The following is a 22,188-nucleotide window of genomic DNA, read 5'->3' as shown; positions in this document are numbered from 1 at the left end:
AGAAAAAGAATGAAACTGGAGGAATAACCCTCCTAGGCTTCAGAAAATATTACAGAGCTACAGTAATTAAAACAGCATGGTATTGGCATAAAAACAGACATATGGATCAATGGAACAGAACAGAGAGCCTAGAAATAAACCCAAAGACCTACAGTCAATTAATCTTCAACAAGGAGACAAGAATATACAATGGCAAAAAGACAGTCTGTTCAGCAAGTGGTGTTGGGAAAACTGGACATCCACATGTAAATCAATGAAGTTAAAACACTCCCTGACATCATACACAAAAATAAACTTAAAATGGCTTAAGGACTTAAATATAAAATAAACCTTCTAGAATAAAACATAGGCAAAACATTCTCTGACATAAATCTTAGCAATATTCTCCTAGGGTAGTTTACCCGCGCAATAGAAATAAAAGCAAAAATAGACAAATCAGACCTAATTAAACTTATCAGTTTTTGCACAGCAAAGGTATCCATAAGCAAAACAAAAAGACAACCTATGGAATGGGAGAAAATATTTGCAAATGATGCGACTGACAAAGGTTTAATTTCCAGAATATATAAACAGCATATACAAACTTAGTAACAAAAAACCCCAAACAATCCAATCCAAAAATGGGCAGAAGACCTAAACAATTCTCCAATGAAGACATACAAATAGCCAACAGGCACATGAAAAAATGCTCAAATTACTAATTATCAGAGAAATGCAAATCAAAACCACAATGAGGTATCACCACACACCAGTCAGAATGGCCACCATTTAAAAGTCCACAAATGATAGATGTGTGAGAGGGTGTGGCAAAAAGGGAATCCTCCTACACTGTTGGTAGGAATGTAGTTTGGTGCAGTCATTATGGAAAACAGTATGGAGATTCCTCAAAAGACTAAAAATAGACTTACCACATGATCCAGCAATCCCACTCCTGGGCATATATCTGGAGGGAACTCTAATTCGAAAAGATACACGCACCCTAATGTTCACAGCAGCACTACTTACAATAGCCAAGACTTGAAAACAACCTAAATGTCCACTGACAGACGACTGGATAAAGAAGCTGTGGTATATTTATACAACAAAATACTACTCAGCCATAAAAAAGAGTAAAATAATGCCTTTTGCAGCAACATAGATGGACCTAGAGATCATCTTTCTAAGTGAAGTAAGCCAGAAAGAGTAAGAAAAATACTATATGTTTTCACTCATACGTGGAATTTAAAAAAAAGAAAAAACAGGACACTAATGAACTCATCTATCTACAAGACAGAAACAGGCTCGCAGACATAGTAAACAATCTTATGGTTACTAGGGGAAAGGGTGTGGGAAGGGATAAATTTGAGAGTTTGAGATTTGCATATGTTAGCCACTATATATAAAAATAGATTAAAAAAATCAGATTTCTTCTGTACAGCACAGGGAACTATATTCAATATTTTGTAATAACCTTTAATGATAAAGAATAAGAAGATGAATATATGTGTGTATATACATGACTGGGACCTTGTGCTGTACACCAGAAATGGACACACTGTAACTGACTGTACTTCAATCAAAAAAAAAAAAAAAAACAAAAAACGAAGTACCTTCCCCTTTGTTAAGCCTAATCTTTGAGAATCCTCACACTTACCTCAGAGCAATGCCACATTTTAGCCAGGACAGCGTGCTCTTTCATTGACTCTCAAACTTATTTACAGGCACAAACCAGGAGTCGTCTCAGATATGGAACGTTAGCTTGCAGAACTGCCTTCCTCCTTCTGGGTCAGCACTTCCACGCTGGGTCACCAGACTCCCTCCTTCCTCCACATCACACCACCACCCTCACCCTTGCCTCTCTCTTCACACCATGCTGCTTAAGGGAGAATTCTCACAACTCAAGGAAGGACAGCTCAAGGGAGGTCTCTTTAGGCCTTTATAGGTATCTCAGCTGCCTGTGTTTGTTCTGCCTGCCCTGTGGCACGTCCTGGGGTGAGAGAATGGCCAGGAACCTGAGAAGGAGGTTGGGAAATCAGACTTCTTACCTTGACAGGTGAAGCATCTGATGTGGAAGTGGTTATTGTGGACACGAACCACCTCCCCTTTGCAGGTGTCTCCGCATCGGTAGCACTGGATGACATTGGAGCTGCCTCGGGGATTGTAAGGATTCTGCTGATAAGGAACTGTAGAAAGAAACAGAGAGATCGTCATTCACAGGGCCCTCATTCTTTAAAAAGCCTGCCGTAAGACATTATTATAATCTTAACTGGCAGAAAAAGCAGAAAGGGTGAGAATGATTAGCAAAGTACCTTCAGTACATCGTTAGGCGGAATACGCCAAGCTAAGGTACTAGCAGAAGGTGAGTGGCATTAAGACGTGAGTCCATATGTCCCTTAAGCAGGCAGACCTTATGAGTGAACATGACCTTTTCTTGCAACAAGAGGTCAAATTCATGAATGAAGAAAAATAAAAGAGGAAGTAGAGTATCTTGAGGTAAAAGATCCAGAAAGATGATTTCTTGGGAGATCTCTGGATGAATCCCAGGCCCCAAACACAGGTCTTGCAATTGACTCATGCATCTCAGGGAAATGAGTGGCTGACCCTGCCGCCAGCTGGCCTTTTTGTTCAGCAATTTCAGCCCCTCTCTTCAGTTCAGTTTTCACATCTTTAAAATGAAGGCGGTCCATGGTGGCACAGACTTTCTATAAAAGAGGCACGAAGGGAGGCACTCTGGTTGGAAGGAGGCTGACAAGGCAACTCCTCTTACAGCTGCCTCTGACCAGCACTCTCCGAAACACTGAGAAAATGTCAAATGTGTGTAACTAAGAAAAAAGGGCTGGTGGAGATTACGAAGGGGCTAAAGTCACTGGGGCCTGCAGTGCCGTGGTAGGCACCTGGTGATGCTGGGGACCTACACCAGCCTTTGGAGGCTACTGATCTCTTGCTTAGACTTTCTCATGGCCACTTTCCTAGACTTCTTTTCCCTGAAATACACTTTGCTCGACCAATCTAAAATTTGGTCATCCAGTATTCAATAATAACAGGCACTTGCCGAGAACATAAAGTTTCAGGGTTGGAAGGAATATTAACAGCTGTCTGGTCCAAGCTCATTATGTGTAAATTGCTGAGATAACTTTGCCAATGAGGAACCAAATCTCTCTAGGAGGAAGCCCCTAGGGGCACCACGGAGAGAATCATTCGATTCCTCAGTTCTCACTCCAGGTTGAGGCAATAGTCCACAAGGGTCTGCTCGGACACTATAAGGAGAAGGCTCTCTTGTCCCAGTTATAAAGATGACCCTTGATTGGAGGGGAATTGGTGTCTATCATTTAGACATGTAGACTTATCATTTAGACACATAAACCTCTGAATAAGCATAATATAGGTTAACCTGGACTCACAGAAACCCCGAACTGCCAAGGAACCTAGAGATCACCTAGTTCAGGGGTTCCTGACCAAATGTGGTAGTTGTTATTGTCTGTTTACTGAAATTTGAATTTTTTATTCTCAGCACATGAAAGATTACACGTGGTATCTGGCTTGACAATGAAATGTGAATGGAAATTGTGTGCCAATTTCAACGGGAAGCCCCAGGAGCCAGTATGTGATCTGCCATGTTGCCTTTCATAGCCCAGAAACCAGTAGTGCCCCAGATGGGGTGCAGGATGCAGCAGCTTGGATTCTTGAATGAGGACTGCTGGAGCAGAGCTCTAAGCTAATCCAAGATGAACATCTATCACGGGCAAGGAGGCACTCTCGTTGTCACAGCCTCTAGGTTTTTTTTTTTTTTTTAACTACAGCACATCCTGATTGATACACCTGAGAGCTAATATTTCTCTCTGATTATATGTAAAATTTGGTATCATGCATATTACCTATAGCCTTCTTTGGATTCTCAAAGATGATCTACATAACTGATCTCATCTGGCCTTCCTTTAAAGACAAACAAGAAAGCAGGACTTTCAACTGCCTCCTACATCTTGAATGCTAAGTGTGCTACAGGGCAAAGAGCTGGTTGCTTAGCCCTGAAACTGTTACGCTGACAACTTCATTATCTGAGGTGAGAGAATAATATCTTTCTTATTATAATCTTTCTTTCAAGGAATTCATGTTCCTATTCAACTTTTTTTCTGTCTCACATTTAAGATAAAAAGTTAAATGAGTTAACTAGTTAACTGAATCTATTAAATAACTCAGTAAATGGGCTAATACATGTAAACATTTCAAAAAGTACATGAAGTGCTCCATAAACGCATCCAGCGCTCCACTGTTACCATGACCATCACATCCTCCCCACAGCTCAGAGCAGTCCTTCCTCACTCCTCAGAATGTCCACAAACATTCTCTTTAGTCCCATCTCCTTTGCTTCTGATTCCTGCTCAATGTTCCCTGGAAAATATTTCACTCTGCCCTCTCCCCCAACTTGTGAGAAAAATACAGATTCTATTTATATGATCAGTGTAATGATCTACTATTGCTGAGCAAAACAAAGCTGTGAGTCTGAAAATAAAATAAGAACAAACAGTATAATCATCACCATCAATGGTGAGAGCTCTTGAAACTATCCAAAAGTTCTTCCAGAATCACTGCACACATTTTCATCTATTTCTTCTAATTCATCCCACCTTACTGCTCAAGAACCAGCTTCTAAGATCAGATAAATTTCTCCATGATGTGATTTTCTGGGGTGATGCACTAGTGATCATGGTCTTCAGTCAAAACTCAGTCTTTGAACGATTCAGATAAAAAAGCATAAAATCAGAGGGAGGGGATGGCTTGGGAAAATGCACCTTCTCGGGCATAGTTACCCATGGGCTCCCAGCCCTAACTCTGCTGCTTCTTTCAGGATGAGGGTGCTACATTGGTGATGCTGACTGTCAGCAGAGTCCACAAATGTCTGATGTTTATAAATAGCCCCATAAACAGAAATGCATCACTGGTGTGAGTTCTTACAGATTGCTCGTGTAAGCCGTGATTATAAAAGGGCAGCAATGTATCAAGATTTGAGCTTACAGACATGTGAAGACCTCTCCTTATCTAGGCTGTGCCAACAGGAACTCTGGGGGTCAAGGGAAGCTCCACTGAGATATGCCACATCTGCTTTTGCCCTGGAAGCCACCTCATTTCCAATAAGATTTTGTCTTACTGGTTAATTAAATCAGCAACAGAATCTAACTTTATTCTGTGTGTGTGTATCATTTCTTTCTTTGTGTATCTCTTCCTTCTAGGGGAGGCTATCATTTCTTTCCACAACCTATAATCCCCTGCTTTGAAATTCTAAAATTGTATTGTTGATTATTTGCTGATTATTATTTCCATTAATTTTTATCTCAGAAAGCACTAAAATTCAGTCATGTGATTTACAACATTTATCCTATGGGCAAATGTCTTTTGAATTCCAAGTTGACTTATACATGAGTTTTTAAACTGTCTCATGTTAGGAGCTGCCTGTTCTTGAGAGCAACATCTGATAGCAGCCATAAGCTCAAAGGAGATTAGCTCTGCTCACTTGTGAAATAATCCGTGGGTTAACAAGTTGACATATGGATCATATGGTAGAGTTCTAAACTGTGTGCAGGGAACCTGTGGTTTCTAGTTTATGTTATTTGACCAATGAAGTGTACCCAAGAGGAACATTCCCAGTTACTAGTCCTTAAGCAATGGTGTCCAATAAAATTTTTTGTATGGAAATGTCCTATAGATGTGCCATCCAATATAGTAAGTTCTAGCCATATGTGGCTATTGGGCACTTGAAATGTGGCTACTGTGACTGAGGTAATGCATTTTTAATTTTATTTAATTTCAATTAACATATACTTACACTGAAACAGCCACATGTGGCTAATGGCTGCCACACTGGACACAGTAGCCTTATAGTTTCACAAATGGAACACCAGGCATTGAGAATTGGGAAAAAATAAATTAAATCTGGTTGAATCCTATTTACATAAATACATGTACAAATTAATTTGGGAATACACCTCAGACTTAAATTATTCCCTTTTATTCCTGAAGAGTTTTAAAGTTGTATCTAAAAAATAATTTGCAATAAGAACCCATGACTCATACATGTACCCACTCAATTTTATCTGCAAACAAAAGATTCGGAGCAGTGAAATACATACTGATTTTTGAAAAAGTACAATTTTCCAGACACCGTGAGATTGAATAATCTTAATCTTTCCAAAAACAAAAGCAAGAAATTCAGTTGGCGACGGCTGTTAACATAATTTTTTTAAGACAGAAAATCAGTTGGTCAATGCCTATGTGATTAAAAATCAAGGATCTGAAACAGTGAGTATTCTTCTATATGCATACCAAATCTTTAGCGTTCTGTGAGAAAATACATCACAATTCCACAACTAAGTTTTCTAGTAAAGCTCTTCCCTAAATGCTACCAAGATCATCTAAAATTATTGAAGCAAAACAACGTATTGGAAGGAGAGGGGTAACTGGCTCTGTTGGAAGTTAAAAGGAGCACGTGAGTTGAACACAGCAGAAAAAAGATTCAGCATCTGATTCCTCTACCTGGCTCTTCCTCTCTCCCTCTGTCATTCCCCATCTCGTGTGTTTCTCTCTGGTGGGAAGTGTCGGGGGTAACCTGGGTTCCAATTTCCTCTCTACTGTCATTAATATTAAGCAAATCCTGTAACTTCTCCAGTCTCAATCCTCGCCTTAGTCACTGAGGAGGTTGGAGAAAATCATTTATAAAATTCCTTCCAATTAATAATGGATTCTGGCTCTGTGTGTCCTTTTCTGGGCCTCTTTCTTTCCCTCCACTCTGTCTTCTCTCCATTAACTGGTCCCACTTTTAAACTAGACTGTGCTGTATGTCATCAGATTTACTAGTCTCTCTTAAAAGCAGATAATGGCCTGATTCCTCTCTCATAAACAACACAACCTAAGTGACGTTCTCTTTACTGGTGCGGTGCCGGCACAACTTTCTTCTTCCCTCGCTTGAAGGTCACTTGACCTTGTGGATAAAAATGTTCCCACATTCTAATTGAGTCGTCTTTAAAATAGTCTTTAAGAGGTAGAAGCACCTATGCAATGCTGGGGTATAATTAAAGGAGTGACAAAACTGACGTGGAGAAAGTATAACAACTGTGAATAATTGGCTGGAAGTGTAATAAAAACAGTGGAGCTCCTGGTTGAATAGTGAAACATCAACTAGAGAATCAACCAGTTTAGCAAGGAGCCTGCAACGGCCCGGGGCCCAGGAAAACCACCAGGGGCAGCAGCTGTCACACGCCAGCTCCCAAAGTGCCTGTAGTGTGTTCGCAGGTATTTGCTAAAGACTGAGGAAGGGATTCAAGTAAGGGTTCAGGCATTAGAAAGCTGTCTGCCTGAAAGGTAGGGGAGAGATATAAGAGTTATCTGGTAGTTTGGAAAAGGGCCCTTGGGCTTGATTTTGGAGCTGGAGGAGAATGCAAGGCGCTGATCCTGTTTCCTAGGGTGAGACCACAGAGACAGGATCCCTGCATTGGAAGGGATGCAAAGGAGCTCACGGCACGCTGGAGTCCGGGGGGGCTGCATCTGGATGCCAGCCACGCTGCTGCTCACTCGCTGGCTGTGTGACCTTGCCAAGTTATGAGACACCGGTCTCAAGTCTGCTCATCTCTAGAGTGGGAATAACTTCACTCATCTGTGAGTATGAAATTACCTAAATCATATAAATGAGCTTAGTACACTGCTTGGCATGTAATGTGGGCTCCGTAAGTATAAGCAATACTTAATATTAAAGAATCGTCAAAGCCATCTTCTACCCCCACCTCCTACTCAATGCAGAAATTCTTTCTAAATTACTATCTCTATCAGTTTGCCACTGAGCTTTGCTGGAATATTGTCAAATCCATTTCTGGACCAGTCCAGCTTGGGCAAAGGTCTTCTGGTTTTCCCTCCCTGCTGATTGCCAAGAAAAAAGCCATTGGCTGCAGCCCATTCCACCTCTTTTTTTCTGCCCCATCTCTGAACTCTCTCTGTTATGGGATTTCTTTGAGCTGCAGAGGTGGGTGGCTGACATGCTTTTGATATATCCTGCAGAGGAATGTGTGAATTGGGTGCTTCCTGTTGTGGCAATGAGAGGCTATGATCTATGTTATCCTGGGGTGGTGTATTTTGGGCACATCTGCTGTTTCTAGAGGGATGTGTTAGCAGGCTTGTTGTGTGCCCGCACTTCGAGTAAGTGAGTAATTTGTTTTCTGAAAACTCTGACAGGGAGACTGTGAGAGCTACCTGTGGTAACCCCTCAGGGTCATGCAAGTGTCATCACTGTGCCCTTACATCTGCGTTCCTCGTTCCTTGCGTGAATTCCTGGAACCAGACTTTCAGAGCTGCATTTTAACGCTAAAACAAGTGGGCTGGGGGTGGTCAGGGTATCAAGAGGCAGAAGCATAGGAGGGAGTTTGGGATGGAAGATATGCGTGAAGAAATCGAAGGGGTATGTGCACAAGGGAAGGTCTGGGAGGATAATAACAGGTAACGTACAGGGAGTGGTTACTCTGTCAGGAACTGTGCTCAGCAATGTACGTACGTCATCCCCCTGAGTTTTCACAATTCAGGAGGGGCTGTTACTATTATCCTTATTTTACAGATGAGGAAATGGAGGCCCAGAGAGCTGAGCTCATCTGTCCAAAATCACAGTCAGTAAATGGAAGAGGTAGGATCTGAACCCAGGCAGTCTGACTCTAGAATCTGGGTTCTCACCACTAAGCCCTACTGCCTGCCAAGCAAAAGAGCCAACGTTGGTTACCTCTGGGGAGGAGGTGGGCTTGGGGGAGGCTAAAAGGGGTACCTAATTTTTCCCCTCAACAGTAGTCATCCATTACTCAGCTGATTTAAAATAAAAAAAAAAAACACCTCCATATATATGAGCTTTACAAAGATTTAAGACTAATGCTGGAGGGCACCAGAGAACACACCAGGAAACCAGGAACAGTAATTCAGCATCTCCGGCAGATGAAGAGGAAGCTGTAATTGCTGTCCCGGGGCCACAGGATGTCAGCCTTGAGCAGCTTTCCTGGCGTGGGCAGGTACAGCCCGACAGGTGTGCATGCGGGAGCCCGGGAAGAGGCAGGCTCTGCAGGTGCCGGTCGGTGGCTGCAGCAGGACAGAGGCAAGAGCCCTCTGGGAATCTCACAGATGGCCCCTGCCTGGTCATAGCTTCCTGTGCCAGCAGGTCAGTAAAACAGTCTGTCACCCCAAGACGATATTGTAAAACCTTTGCTGCAACAGAAACTCCTCCACAGCCTCCCTCTGCCAGGCTCATCAGCCTGCTCCACAGTCATGGCGTGGAGCTGGCAACATGGCTTCTTCAGCATCGTGTTGTCAGGACATGTGTCAGAACTGCATGCTCTTGGCCAGACAGCCTGCTCCTGCCTGACAGCCAGCTGCCACGCTACAGCTACAGCAGAACGGATCTGGGCTGGACCCAGACGGCCTCCCCACTGCAAGTGTCTTGGGAGAGGAGGCCTGAGTTGCCGTCCCACCGAAGGACTGATTTATTTCCCACTCACTTGTTAGGGAAGTTACTCCATAAAATGAGATCTGCATACTGAGTATTCCACCTTGCAAATTCAGGAAGTCGATCCAGATACAGAGTCATAGTATTAACTTTTCACTTTATTCTATATTAATATTGTTGTAAAAAAAACCCAAAACTGTATACTTCCTGATTGAACTCAATAAAAGACTTTAAGATGAAAAAAACCTCTCATTTCTTTCTTATAACTCAACTTGGTTCCTATTTCAAGACAAGTAGAAGCTAAGTTTTGGTCAGTTGGCCCCTCCACCCCGGATCCCATTCACTGGGACCGTGTCCGGCTCTGGCTCAGAAGGCGCATGGCACAGCCCCTTTCTAAGGACTCCATGAGATCTGTGTCCTCGTTTCTTTCCCTGAGATTCCCCTTCCCATCTCTGGGCCAGGGAATCAAGTTTGCTAGCTGTGGGTAAAGAAGCCCTTTCTGCCCTCTCTAATGTATGCTTTCTCTAGGGTGTTTAGCTTTGTAATAAATCCTTCCTGCTCTAAGGGCACAGACTTTTGAAATTCAAAAGCCGGGAAGTGACCCCTTTTCTCTCTGCCTTCTGCTGCCCATCCCAACCCTGAGGCCTTGCTCCCTGAATAGAGGGAAGACTTGTGATGGGTGGGAGAGGGAAATACCAGTTAATATTTCAAAAATATCATCTTGCTACACATGGTCACGGGGTTTTAGGAATATAATATACAGAGCTGGTTACAAAACGGCTGAGGAATAGACAAGATTTGACGGAGAAAGGGAAAAATCCCAATGTGTCTCCCAGCCTTGGCATCTTTCCCTCTTCGGAATGGCTCCTGGCAATCAACACCAAATTCTCTAATCACCACTGACTCTGTTCCTTGATACCTTTACAAAGTCCCCAGCTGGGGACTCTGAGGGGCTGTAAAGATAGCTAACAAGAGCCAGCATGAATCGCTATGTGCCAGGACCTGTGCTAAGGGCTTCATACGTACCATCTCATTTAATTCTCACAACCACTCCATGAGACAGACCCCATATGCTGTTTTATATACGAGGAATCTGAGGCACAGAGAGGTTAATTCATTTGCCTGAAGTCACACCACATGCACATGTCAGAGCTACAGTTCACACAGGCATCTGTGGGACTAGGACAGGCTCAGTTTTCTCTCCACTCCTCTCCCCACTCAGGAGCATCCCTGGTGGGGTCTCCTCTGCCCAGTTTCTCCTGAGGGAAAAGCAGGGGCCAGGCACCCCCCACAGGGAGAATGGCATTGCCCTGCACCTGGCCCTTGTGTCATCCTTTCCAGCATCTCTATAGCTTATCTGAGAAATATAATTTGGGTTTCGTCTGGCGCCCTGGAAACCATGTTGGAAATAGAGGAACTTCAGGAAGCCAGCAATTGTCTTTGTGCTTCAAGTGACTCAGTCCCTTGGCCTCTGAGCCAGAGGTTTTAATACTTATACAATGTTTGCTTCCTGAGACTCTGGCAGGCCACCAAGCTCTGATATACTGTGGGGAAAACCAAGGAATACCAGCTGCCACCTGGGTTTCCTTCAGCTCACAGATTTTCAGAGTAGAGAGCATATAGAAAACATCTAGTCTAGAGGTCCCCCCTTCTTGCTTTTTTTTTTTTAAGCTACGAACCCTTTATTGAAATAATGAAATGGCCTCTAGGTTATATTGATTGCACTGCAAACCACGCACAGAATGCAAACACACGATGACCTACTGGTCACTCGGGGAAATCCCCTAGACCAAGCTGCTGGCATTGGATGCGACTCCCAGACATGCTTTACTTGGGAGGCCTCGTGTTTGTTTTTAAATCCTTCCTAATCACCATGGTTCCTGCCTCTTCCTTTTGCCTCACCTCTGGCCAGCTTCTCTCCTGCACCGCCAGGCGCGTGAAGGCACTGGAACTGTGATCTCCGCCTAGAGCCTGCAGAGGTGCTGTGGCTCCGTGGGGTAGGGCCTGGCATGCCACCAACTTGTGACTCCTCTCTCCCCAAGGGAGCCCCCAGGGAACCTTCTGTCCCATCTCATCCACATTCCCACATTTACAGATGCAATCCTGAGGCTGAGAGAAGGGAGGAACGTAGTCAGGGTCACCATCATGTTGGCTACGCCAGAACCAGTAGGAAAAAGCCTTGTTTCAGGTCAGGGATAGTTTGCCCAAGGACAGGCCAAAATGAGGTGTAGGTGACACAAGTCAGGGACTTCTCAAAGCCAGCCCATGCAGCCTCAATTCTCAGAAGGCAGAGGTCTCACGGAGAGTCCCTCTTTGGTGTCTAAAGTACCTGTCCCATTGCTCCGAATTCTACAGGGCTCCCCTTGACGGTCTCCACTGTCACCCACTCACTAGAACCCCCTCAGCGCGATTACCCCACCAGAGGGGCTGCCCTGGCAGAAATCTGACCTGCTGGTCAGGCCCTCTCTTCCTCAGAGCTGCTGAGATGACGGCTTACCATCACTCCACTCTGCCCCATCTCCTTCCTCTCCTCCTTCCATGTTCCCCCCCCCACCCCCGCCTTCCTCCTTCCTTCTTTCTCTCTCTCTCTCCCTCCTACTTTTCTTCCTTGGTTTTTCCTTCCTCTCTCTCTTCCTCCTCTAACCCCTATCCTTCCAAGATTTCTGTTAACGTCTGTTTCTTCCCTGTGAGAGGGAACCAGCATCTTCTAGTCTTTACTCTGCCACTAACTTTCTGGGAGGCCTCAGGCAGGGCACTCTCCATTTCTGGGTCATTGCTTTCCCATCTATAAAGTAAAAGGGTTGCATTCTGTGATCTCTCAGTTTCCTTTCAGATCCAATAGTCTATGCATATTAACACAGTTGCAACACAAAATACCTCCAGGGGCCAGGCAGGGAAAGTCAGTGAAAAATTCACCCAACGGGCCCAACCTGGAGAGACTTGGCCACCAGAAGGGAAGAAGCTACCGGGCCCCAGCAGATCACTGTCCTGCAGAAACATATCAAGGTCCCAAAGAGGCCTTTCTGTGGGAGCTGGATTCTGCCTGTGGGCCAGCCGTTTGGGATCTCTGCATCCAGACAGATAGATGACCAGAAAGTCACTTCCAATTACCATCCAGAGAAGTCACATGCTAGCCACATGCCTGTAGGAGCTGGAAGAACAGAATACTCCTGAAATGAGGTCTTGCACAGCCCCAGGCTGGATAAGGGAGCACCATATAAGCACGTCAGTCTCAAGGTCTTGCTGACATTACTCAGGGACAGACAGAGGTTTTCAAATTATTTTTTGTCCATGACCCACTGGAAGAAATTAATTTGCAAATGACCCAGTATACAAATATGTGACTTGACTGTTTCACAAACAAAACTTATTTTTAGTACGCATAATATATACTGATATTTTCTTTTTCTATTCCATTCCATTTCGATACTTTATGCCATCTCATTAAAAAATGTTGTTTGCACTCCAATAATATGCATATGATCGGAGGTGAAAAGAATGATAAAGATTATTCTAGGTTTGCATAGTCCAATACGGTAGGCATTAGTTATATGTGGCTCTTCAAATTAAAATTAATTGAAATTAAATAAAATAAAAAATCCAATTTCTCAGCCACCCTTGCCACATTTTAAGTACTTAGTAGCCACATGTGGCTAGTGGCAGCTGTACTGGGTAACACAGAAAAAGAATGTTTTCATCATTGCAGAGTGTTCTATTATACATCCCTGACCTACAACAAGCCTCACGGTTTCACCAGTGAAGAAACCAAGGCCCAAGGCCCTTCAAACAGACTCATTTGAAATTGTGGATGTGTGGGTGGGGGACAAATGGGCAGCCTCAGTGATGTCTGCCAGTGGTCACAAGAGGAATTAGGAGGAAGAGTGGGCCCCCTGTAGGTTTATCCTCATTACAGGATTCACCACTCAGAGTCTACCCTGCATTCCGTGTGAAAGGTGGTGTATCAAAACCTTAACCTTCACAGAAAAACAAGCAAAATCTTCATTGCTTTATGAGGCACTCATGGAGTAGTTTCTGTGAAGGGAGAATGGGCTCTGGAATCTGTCAGATTGGGGTTCAAATCCAGGTGGTATAAGACTGGACAGGGTGCTGTGTCACTGGACTTTAGTTTTCCCATCATATGGGGATAATAGTGTTTACCTTGCAGAATTTTTGAAAGAAGCACAAGAAATATATATATATACACACACACACACATATACACACACACACACACACATACATACATATAAAACACCTAACACATTGTCTGGTATATTGTAAGTGCTAAACCAAAGTGGGCTATAATAGTAATGATAATGATAGTTGTAGTAACAATTTAAAAATAAAGCTAAATATTGTGGAGATGTAAAGATAAACACATCTCCTACTCCAAAGGAAATTCCAGGATGGAGTAGGGAGGATTTTAAAAAAATTGTATGTCTAATGCTAAACCCAGTACTTAACACTAGTAGGCACTCAGTACTTGCCAGATGAATGAATGATGAAAATATATCCCTAAATGTTACCGTCTAAGGTACAATTTGGTAAAGGAATCAGAGAGATCCAAACATGAAGTGCTAAGACTTTTATGAATTATTTCTGATTGGGTAGGGGACAGGAGAGAAAGAAAAAAAAATTGGAGAAAGTACCATGAAGAGATGTCATTTCTGTACTTTTTTTTATTAGGTTGTTGATACATGACATGTGGGAGGAAGAAGTCAAGATACCTGGTAACCAAAAGAAAAGAAAGAAGAAAAAGATCAAAAAATAATAGGAGGAAAGATAAAGAATACACTTCCTTTTGAGATAAAAAAATGATAAAAACAAAGATCCTCCCTAAAAATCAAAAAACAAAAGTTGCTGTATTTTATCTTTGTTCAAAGTTTCAAATTAAATTGGTATGGACCAGGAGCTTCAGGGAAAATGTTTACTTTCTGCGTTTACTTTCTGTGTGTATCAGTAAGTAGTTCTCAATGATTGGTCATGCCTGGCAAACTGCTTTTTTTTCACCCATAAATGTAGTGGACATCTGTTGTTTTGCCTCTTTAGCATCTGCTCTCTGCTTCTTCTGGCAATTTAACCTCTCTTTCCCGTGGGGAGCCCACTCTGTGGGGTCTGGATGGGCTGACCCTGCTCCAATACAGGATCCGAAAGTAGCCCGAGCCTGGCCACCCAGAGAACTCAAATCTTCGTTTCATGCGACTGGCAGGATTTTTTCTGGGTTGCTAAGCCCGGAGGAGGTAGCCAGAGGCCTCTGGCACTATCTGGCCCTCATGTGGAGAGAGCATACTAGAGATGCAGAGAGACAGTGAACGGGTCCCCAAATGTATCACTTGAGTTTGTCAGTCAAGACAGGCCTGAAGCCACGGCACTTCTGAACTCTCCAATTATACAAACCAATATAGCTCAGTTCTTTAAAAAAAAATATGACTTAGTTTGAGTTGGGGTTTCATCATTTGCAACCAACTACTTTATGCCCTAATTAATCACAGTTTTCCATCTAAATCATAGTCAGATATCAATTTAAATTAAACAAATGTTCCAGGACCACTTCATGCTGGATCTCATGTATCTAACACGACCCCCAGCATCTAGCTGAGGACACAATGGACCAAGTGGACATAGTCCCTGCCCTCCTGTGACTCACACTCCAGCAGGGGAAATGGTGGGAAAGGCGTTCCAAGACAGGAAGAGGAGTGTTGAATCAGACAGGGCGGCTGCCTTCCCAACAGCCATTCCCCTCTTCATCTGCTAACAGAGCCTCTCTCTTCTGGGGGAAATCCATTTTTGTTCATCCTTCCCTAAGCTGCCGTGTCTTTTAGGAAAGGCTGTGACCTTTCCTGGCCTTGGGCAAGGAATCCTGATTGGTAAACATCAATTCTAGTATTCTCATTCCTTTGTCAACTGACTGACTTAGGCAAAGGCATGTGACACACTCCTGGTCAACGAGACATGAAGGGAGGTCAGGTTGGGGTGTGGGGCCCTGGGGAGGTTCTCTTCACTCTTGTTGGCCTTTGGAGGTTGCTGTCTACCTAGGATGCTGGAACTGCAGCCCTGGTACCCACGATGAACTCCAAGGGGAGCCACCCAAGACGGAAGGAATCCGGGTGTTTGTGGATGATGCTGGACCTCTGAATGAACCTGCCTTGGATCTGCCCCTCTTTGGACTTTCTGTTCTGTAAAACAGATGTGTCTAGATTGTTTAAGCCACTTTTAGTTGGGGGCTGTCACTGCTGCTGCAGGCAGTCCATGGAACCAAACGGTTCTACAATATGGGATCGTCAGAGTCATCAGGGAAAGCTTCCTGGAGCCACTCTGGAGATGAAAAGCCGGCCAGGCAGAGGTGGGGTGAGATGAAGTGGTCGTGCAGCAGAGGTCAGTGGTGGAAGTGGAACTGGAACACACTCCTTAACTGCATGAGTGTTTCTCAAAGTGCCCAGCTAACCACCTGCTTCAGGATCCCTTGGGGTTGGGTGGGGGGGGGGGAGGTGGGCACGGATGGTCAAAATGCAGATTCCCGGGCCCACCCTCAGAGCTGCCAAATGCGACCTGAAAGCTTAAACAAGCTCCTCTGCAGCCTCTTTTGTTCATTAAAGGCTGAAAACCCTTGGCTCAGTGACTTGAAGGCTCACACCATCTTTGGCACTGAGACGAGAATTCTGGAAATCTTGGTGTCTTACACTAATGTGTATCAAAAGTGCTGTCGTAAATAAGGTGCCAGTATCCCTCTGAGTATTACAAAGCGTATTTTCTCTCATGTGTTTGCCAACCTTCTCAACGTTTAAAAAACTCAACTGGCACTGAAATAATGTCCTCACACGGCTAGATTAAACACACAATTAATTTACTCAGCCCTCACAGATGGTTTTTCTTTTCTAAAGTTGTCATTTCTTTTAGGAAGAGCTGTTTCTGGTCTGTTATTAGAGCCATCCCCCATTGGGCAGAGATTAACAGTGCAGTCACACAGGCAGAGAGATGAGCAAAGGTATTTTCTCTCTCTCTCTCTCTAGTATATCCTGAGGAATGTGTCATGAGGTCTCAGAGCTAGCTTGTGATGGTGTCACTTGCCCAAACCAAAGTCAGTCCTTCAATATGATGAGCCCTGAAATTTATCATTGGCCCTGGCACAGCCACTCTCCTGGTCTATCCATTACCACGCTGTGCAGACGAACCCCGTTCAGCCTCTCCATCTCCACCAGCCCTGGCCCAGCCACAAGCACCTCTCACCTGGGCTACCACAGTGGTCGTCCTACCATATTTCTTTTCTAGATCACTGGTTCTCAACCAGGGGCAATTCTCCAATCCTCCCTGACCCCCCCTGCCAGGAGTCATTTAACAAAGCCTGGAGACATTTTTGATGGTCACAATTGAGGCGCGCGCGCGTGTGTGTGTGTGTGTGTGTGTGTGTAAGAGAGAGAGAGAGGGAGAGAAGAGAGATACTGGCATTTAGGGGGTAGAGGCCAGGGATACTGCTTAACATCTTGTAATGCACAAAATAGCTCCTCCCCTCCCCAACAAAGAATTGTCTGGTCCAAGATATCAACAGTGTCACAAGGTGGAGAAACCTTGCTTTAGATGAGTCCCCCACCTCCCCCAGCTCTCTGGTCAAAGGCCCTTCACTGACTCGCCCGAACAGCACAAACCTACTGTTGTTAGTTCTCACAGTCCTGGGGACTCTCCCTTGACTGTGTTTTTCAGTATGTACTGATATAATTAGTTGTGATTATTTGCTTAGTCTCTGTTTCCTCCATTAGACTCTAAGCTTGATGAGGGCAAGGATGATGTTCTTTGAGCTCACTTCTCTAGTCCCAATGCCAAGCACAATACCCGGCACACAGCAGATTTACAACAAACATTTTTAAAATAAATGAACTTACTTTGTGCGAATTCACATGCAATCATGAAACACAATGGTTGGCATAGCTCCTGCCTATGGGAAAATTACATTCTTGTGAGGATTATCTGAAAAATTCATTTTACAAGATAAGTGTTTTGTAGTATAAGAAAACCACACTGGTAGCAGTTCGGAAACTGTTTGGTCTCAGGACTCCTACACACACCTAAAATATTACCGTGAACCTCAAAGAGCTTTTGTTTAGGTGAGTTACATCTACTGTTATTTGCTGTATTAGAGTCCTAACTGAGAATTTTTTTTAAAACAGAAAAACAGAAGCACACATTCCATTAGTTGTCAGTGATGACTTCATCATACATCCCCTCTGGAAAACCTCACTGTACTCTTGTGAGAGACTGCGAGTGAGAAAGGCAAAACCCTTCTTAGGGTTGTTACAAAAATGGTGTTGATCCTGTGGACTGCTCAGAGGCCCTCAGGGGCTGTCAGGGAACATCTCTGAAAACCGCTGCACTCTAGGAACTCTGGTGCAATAGAGGTAACTTCCTGCCAAGGAATCAGGGCACACGACCTGGAAACGGCACGTCCGCGTTGGCCCTTGCAAGATGGGAGGCATCGACACCAGCCAAGACGCACACCTCTCCTGCTGGCCCACTCTATAGCAACAGTGGGCAAGCTACGGCTTGAGAGTCAATTTTGGCCCACTGCCTGTCTTTGCAAATCAAGTTTTATTGGAACACAGCCATATCGACTCATCTATGTGCTGTCTATGGCTACTTTCGTGCTAAGATGGCAGAGCTGAGTAGTTACAACAGAGCCCGCAGGACCTACAAAGCTGAAGACATTCACTCTCTGGCCCTTTCTAGAAAAAGTTTGCTGACTCTTGTTCTTTAGAGTATTTATAAAGGCAAATGTTTCAGTCAAAAATAAACGTGATGCTGAATGACTTTTTCATATGTACCACCCCACCCCTGCATTGGATCGGGGGTTAGTGAGTAGTAAGGAAGGTGAGAAAGAACATACCTCCATCAGGGGGCAAAAATACCATTAGCTTGGTGAGCCATCCTGAGAGCTTTGCTTCTAATCTTCTAACACACTGGGAGGCTTAGAGCAAATCATCCCAACCCACTTGGGAACGCTGAGGAGGATGGACTAGACAAGGAAAGCTTCCCTAATAGTCAGAGTTGCTCAGAGATGAAACGAGAAGCTCTTCTAGATAGTGAACTTCCCACACGTGGAAGCTGCCTGGGGCTGCAGGACCCCTGGGCTCGACAGACAAGAATCAGATCTTTGGGACTCGGATAACTGTATTACATTAGGGAGCGCAAACTCAGTGCTTCAGAGGGTAGGAGGTCATGTAAATGGGAGAGTGGGGTGGGTAAGATGAAGGGAGTCGGGGAGGGAGTCAGAGAGGCATGGTTCCCACTCGATTTAAACTGACTCCTGCCAGGTGGGGACACAGGCTCAGTGAAACCAGAAATCTGGATTTTAAAGTAAAATCTCTCAGCTTTCATAGCTAGGCTCAAATACTTAAAAAATAAGAAGAACAGTATGTGACTCAAGTAAAACATATTGATGGATCATCTTGTCACCTAGGCCACCAGGGATAAGATAAATTTTAGTGCCTTTGTCAGATTAAACATGCTTTGATTCTAAGAGAATGAAAGCAATCCTTTATATTTATTGAGAGGTTTTTGATTTTCTGCCGGTCTTGACATCTTATTTCAACAGCACAGTCAGGACCAGAACCCAGGAGTTCTGATGCCGAGTCTTGTCCTCATGCTGTGGCTGTAGGATCCACTGCATCGGAAAGAAGACCTGAACTTAGTAGAGTGGACTGGGTGGGATGAAATGGAAACCGGCAGTGACGGCAGAAGAGCTAACCAGACCGAGTGAGCAGGGAAAGAGCTCAGCAGCAGGAGGTGCGGTCGACACGACTGGAGCAGCAGACACAGAGAAGACAGTCCATTTGGATCTCAAGAGCATCTACTCCACCCAGACCTTCCCTTGTCTTCAAAGGTCCAGGAGCCAGTAGATTCCTATATTACCTTGAGCTAGTTTGACCTGGGTTTCGATCACTTGCAATCTAAGGGTCCTTACAAATGCAAACTCTTAAGAAGGAGATTAAAAATTTGCACTGTTGCAGTATAAAAGCAGCCACAGACAATATGTAAATGAGTGGGCATAGCTGTGTCCCAATAAAACCTTATTTACAGATAGGCAGCGGGCCTGAATGGACCTTCAAGCCACAGTCTGCCGATCTGTGTTACAGAATCATTCAAGGGGCTAGCAGAAGTGTGTGTCTATGCTGAGTGTTCTGATGCCAACCATCTTTCAAGACCAGCTCAGAGGTAACCTGACTGGATTATTAGATAGATGATCTTAAAGATCCCTACCCACCATGGGATTCAAGGATGCTCTGGTCCGATTTTGTTGCAAGGATTTAAAAGCAGAATCTAATTCAAGCTATGTTTGGAATGGAAAGTCTCCTCCAACAAAATGCCTCCAATCATAATTACCAGTTCTATAACTGAGCATATGTTGGGGAAAGCCTCAATTCATAGTGAGCCAGTTAAAACGCACGGAAGGGACAGCTAGCAGATCGTTTGAGTTAGAGTCCAGGATGTTAATTACTTTTGTAAAAGAAATATATAAACATGCAGATGGCAATTGTAGTAAACATGTTCATCTACATATAAATATCAAAATCCAACCCACTCCTCAAGGCCTACCTCATGTGCAACATACTTCTAGAAAGATTTCCAGATTCTCCCCTCATGCCGTCCCCCCCAAATATGTGCTCTCTTTTTTAAAACCTCATGGCATGTACTTCTTATGACCAAGAAGTCATATGACTTATTTAAAGCTCTCTTTTAAAAAAATTTTTGTGGCAGACATAGATAATTAGGTTTGTTTGTTTGTTTGTTTGTTTGTTTGTTTGTTTATTCATTCATTTATTCAATGGAGGTACTGGGGATTGAACACAGGACCTCCTGCATGCTAAGCACACACTCCAACATTGAGCTATACCCTCTTCCTTTAAAGCTCTCTTTTTAAAAACCTCATGGCATGTACTTCTTATGACTAAGTGCTTCTCAAACTTGAGTGTGCATCAGAATCCTCAGATGTCTTGTCAAAACACAGATTGTTGGGTCCCACTCCTAGGGTTTCTGATTCAGTAGGTCCCAGGTTGGGGATGAGAATTTGCATTTCTAACAAGTTTCCAAGTGACGCTCACGCTGCTGGTTTGGGGACCACATTTTGAGAACCACTCACCTAGAGAACAGTCTACCCTGTAATATTGTTATGCTTGTGCTTGCTTTATTTCCCTAGCAGACTGTAAACTGCTTGAGGAGGGGTGCTGCTGATGCCCCTAATCCCTGGAGTATTTGTGTGGGCACTCCACAAGCATTTAGACACACCCATGGTTTAAGATAAGGAGTTAAGTTTCTGGTCAGGATGAACTTAATAGCTGTTTGCTCCAACAGGAATTTCTGGAGCCCACAAGGAAGGCAAACACAACAGACTTGTTTCCAAGAAGTAACCAATAACTAGTAAAGAGAACTTCTGTGGCTAAACCAATCTGTATTAGAACTCACAACACCATCAAGTTCAATATTCCGATGGAAGACCAGAACCCAAATGAAATTCGTCATATGGTTATGCAGCGTTTTCTATACATAATGCAGGTACTGTGTGTGTGTGTGTGTGTGTGTGTGTGTGTGTGTGTGTGTGTGTGTGTATGAGGGAGGGTGAGGTGGGGGTGGACAACGACAAATAATAGAAACACTAAGGTTATCTAAATATCCTTCATGGGGAAACCAAGAAAAAAAGTATGATGGAAATCCGAATGTGACTGTATTTTAAGGCAGGGGCTTTAATGAGTTTATTAAGTTAAAATGAGGTCATCAGGGTGAGCTCTAATCCAGTATGACTGGTGCCCTCATAAGGAGAGAGGATGAGGACACAGACCTGCACAGGAGGAAGGTCATATGAAGATGCAGGGAGAAGACAGCCATCTACAAGCCAAGGAGACATGCCTCAGAAGAAACCAGCCCGGCTGACACCTACATCTCAGATTTCTGGCCTCCAGAATTATCACTAAATAAGTTTCTGTTGCTTAAGCCACTCATGTGTGATATATTGTTATGGCAGATCTAGCTAACTAACACAGACTCCAAATCATTATTTTAAATAGTATAAAGCATATAAAAGCTGCCAGGGAATCAAGACCATGCAATGCTCCTGGAGTAGAAGGTGCCCTGTCCGTCTACCCCTTGTCTCAGACTTATTATCTCCAGTCAGGAGGATCCCAGCAGGTCCTAACTGACCTCTTTTCCCACTCATTTCTCCACACAGGTGCCAGAGTGATGCTTTCAAGATGCAAATACGATGATGCTTAACCCTGCCTCTCACTGCTTCCAGCAGTACTTAACACCATTCAATGGCTTTACTTTGCTCTTGGGATAAAGCCAGACTCCTTGCCATGGTCTACAAGGGCCTGCGTGGCCTGGTCCCTGCCAGCCTCCCCAATCTCCTCTCAGACCCTCTTCCCTTTTGGCAGTAGCTGAAAGCCACCTGGCCTTCTTTCTTTTCCCTCCAACACACCGTGCTCCCTCCCCATACTGGGAGAGTCCCACTCCAAAACAGACATGAAAGAGGTGCTTCCACATGCAGATGTGCTAAAGGTCCTGGAAGATGCATCTTGAGGCAGATGGCCTTCAATCCTGACTGTTCATGCCCCACTAATTTTGTCAGGTTAGTCATTGGTAGAAATTGTCTAAAGACTAGCTGAAAAGCACTATTTTCAATAGCAAAGACTCAGAAACAACCCAATGCCCATCAACAGACAACTGGCTTAAGAAGATGTGGTGTGTATATATACACATACATA

At 44.0% G+C, this 22,188-nt stretch overlaps 1 protein-coding gene across 1 annotated transcript in view; it reads right to left on the bottom strand.

The window, feature by feature from the left end:
• ABLIM3 (actin binding LIM protein family member 3) overlaps positions 1 to 22,188 on the bottom strand; it is a 106,364-nt gene that overhangs the window by 64,222 nt on the left and 19,954 nt on the right. Inside the window, exon 3 of the mRNA XM_064484429.1 lies at positions 2,025 to 2,162. Coding sequence (XP_064340499.1) covers positions 2,025 to 2,162 — 138 coding nt within the window. The remainder of the gene's footprint in view (positions 1 to 2,024; positions 2,163 to 22,188) is intronic.

The sequence above is a fragment of the Camelus dromedarius genome, chromosome 3, assembly GCF_036321535.1.
Source record: "Camelus dromedarius isolate mCamDro1 chromosome 3, mCamDro1.pat, whole genome shotgun sequence".
In the NCBI taxonomy this organism is placed as follows: Eukaryota; Metazoa; Chordata; class Mammalia; order Artiodactyla; family Camelidae; genus Camelus; species Camelus dromedarius.
This window is presented reverse-complemented; position numbering and strand designations above follow the sequence as displayed.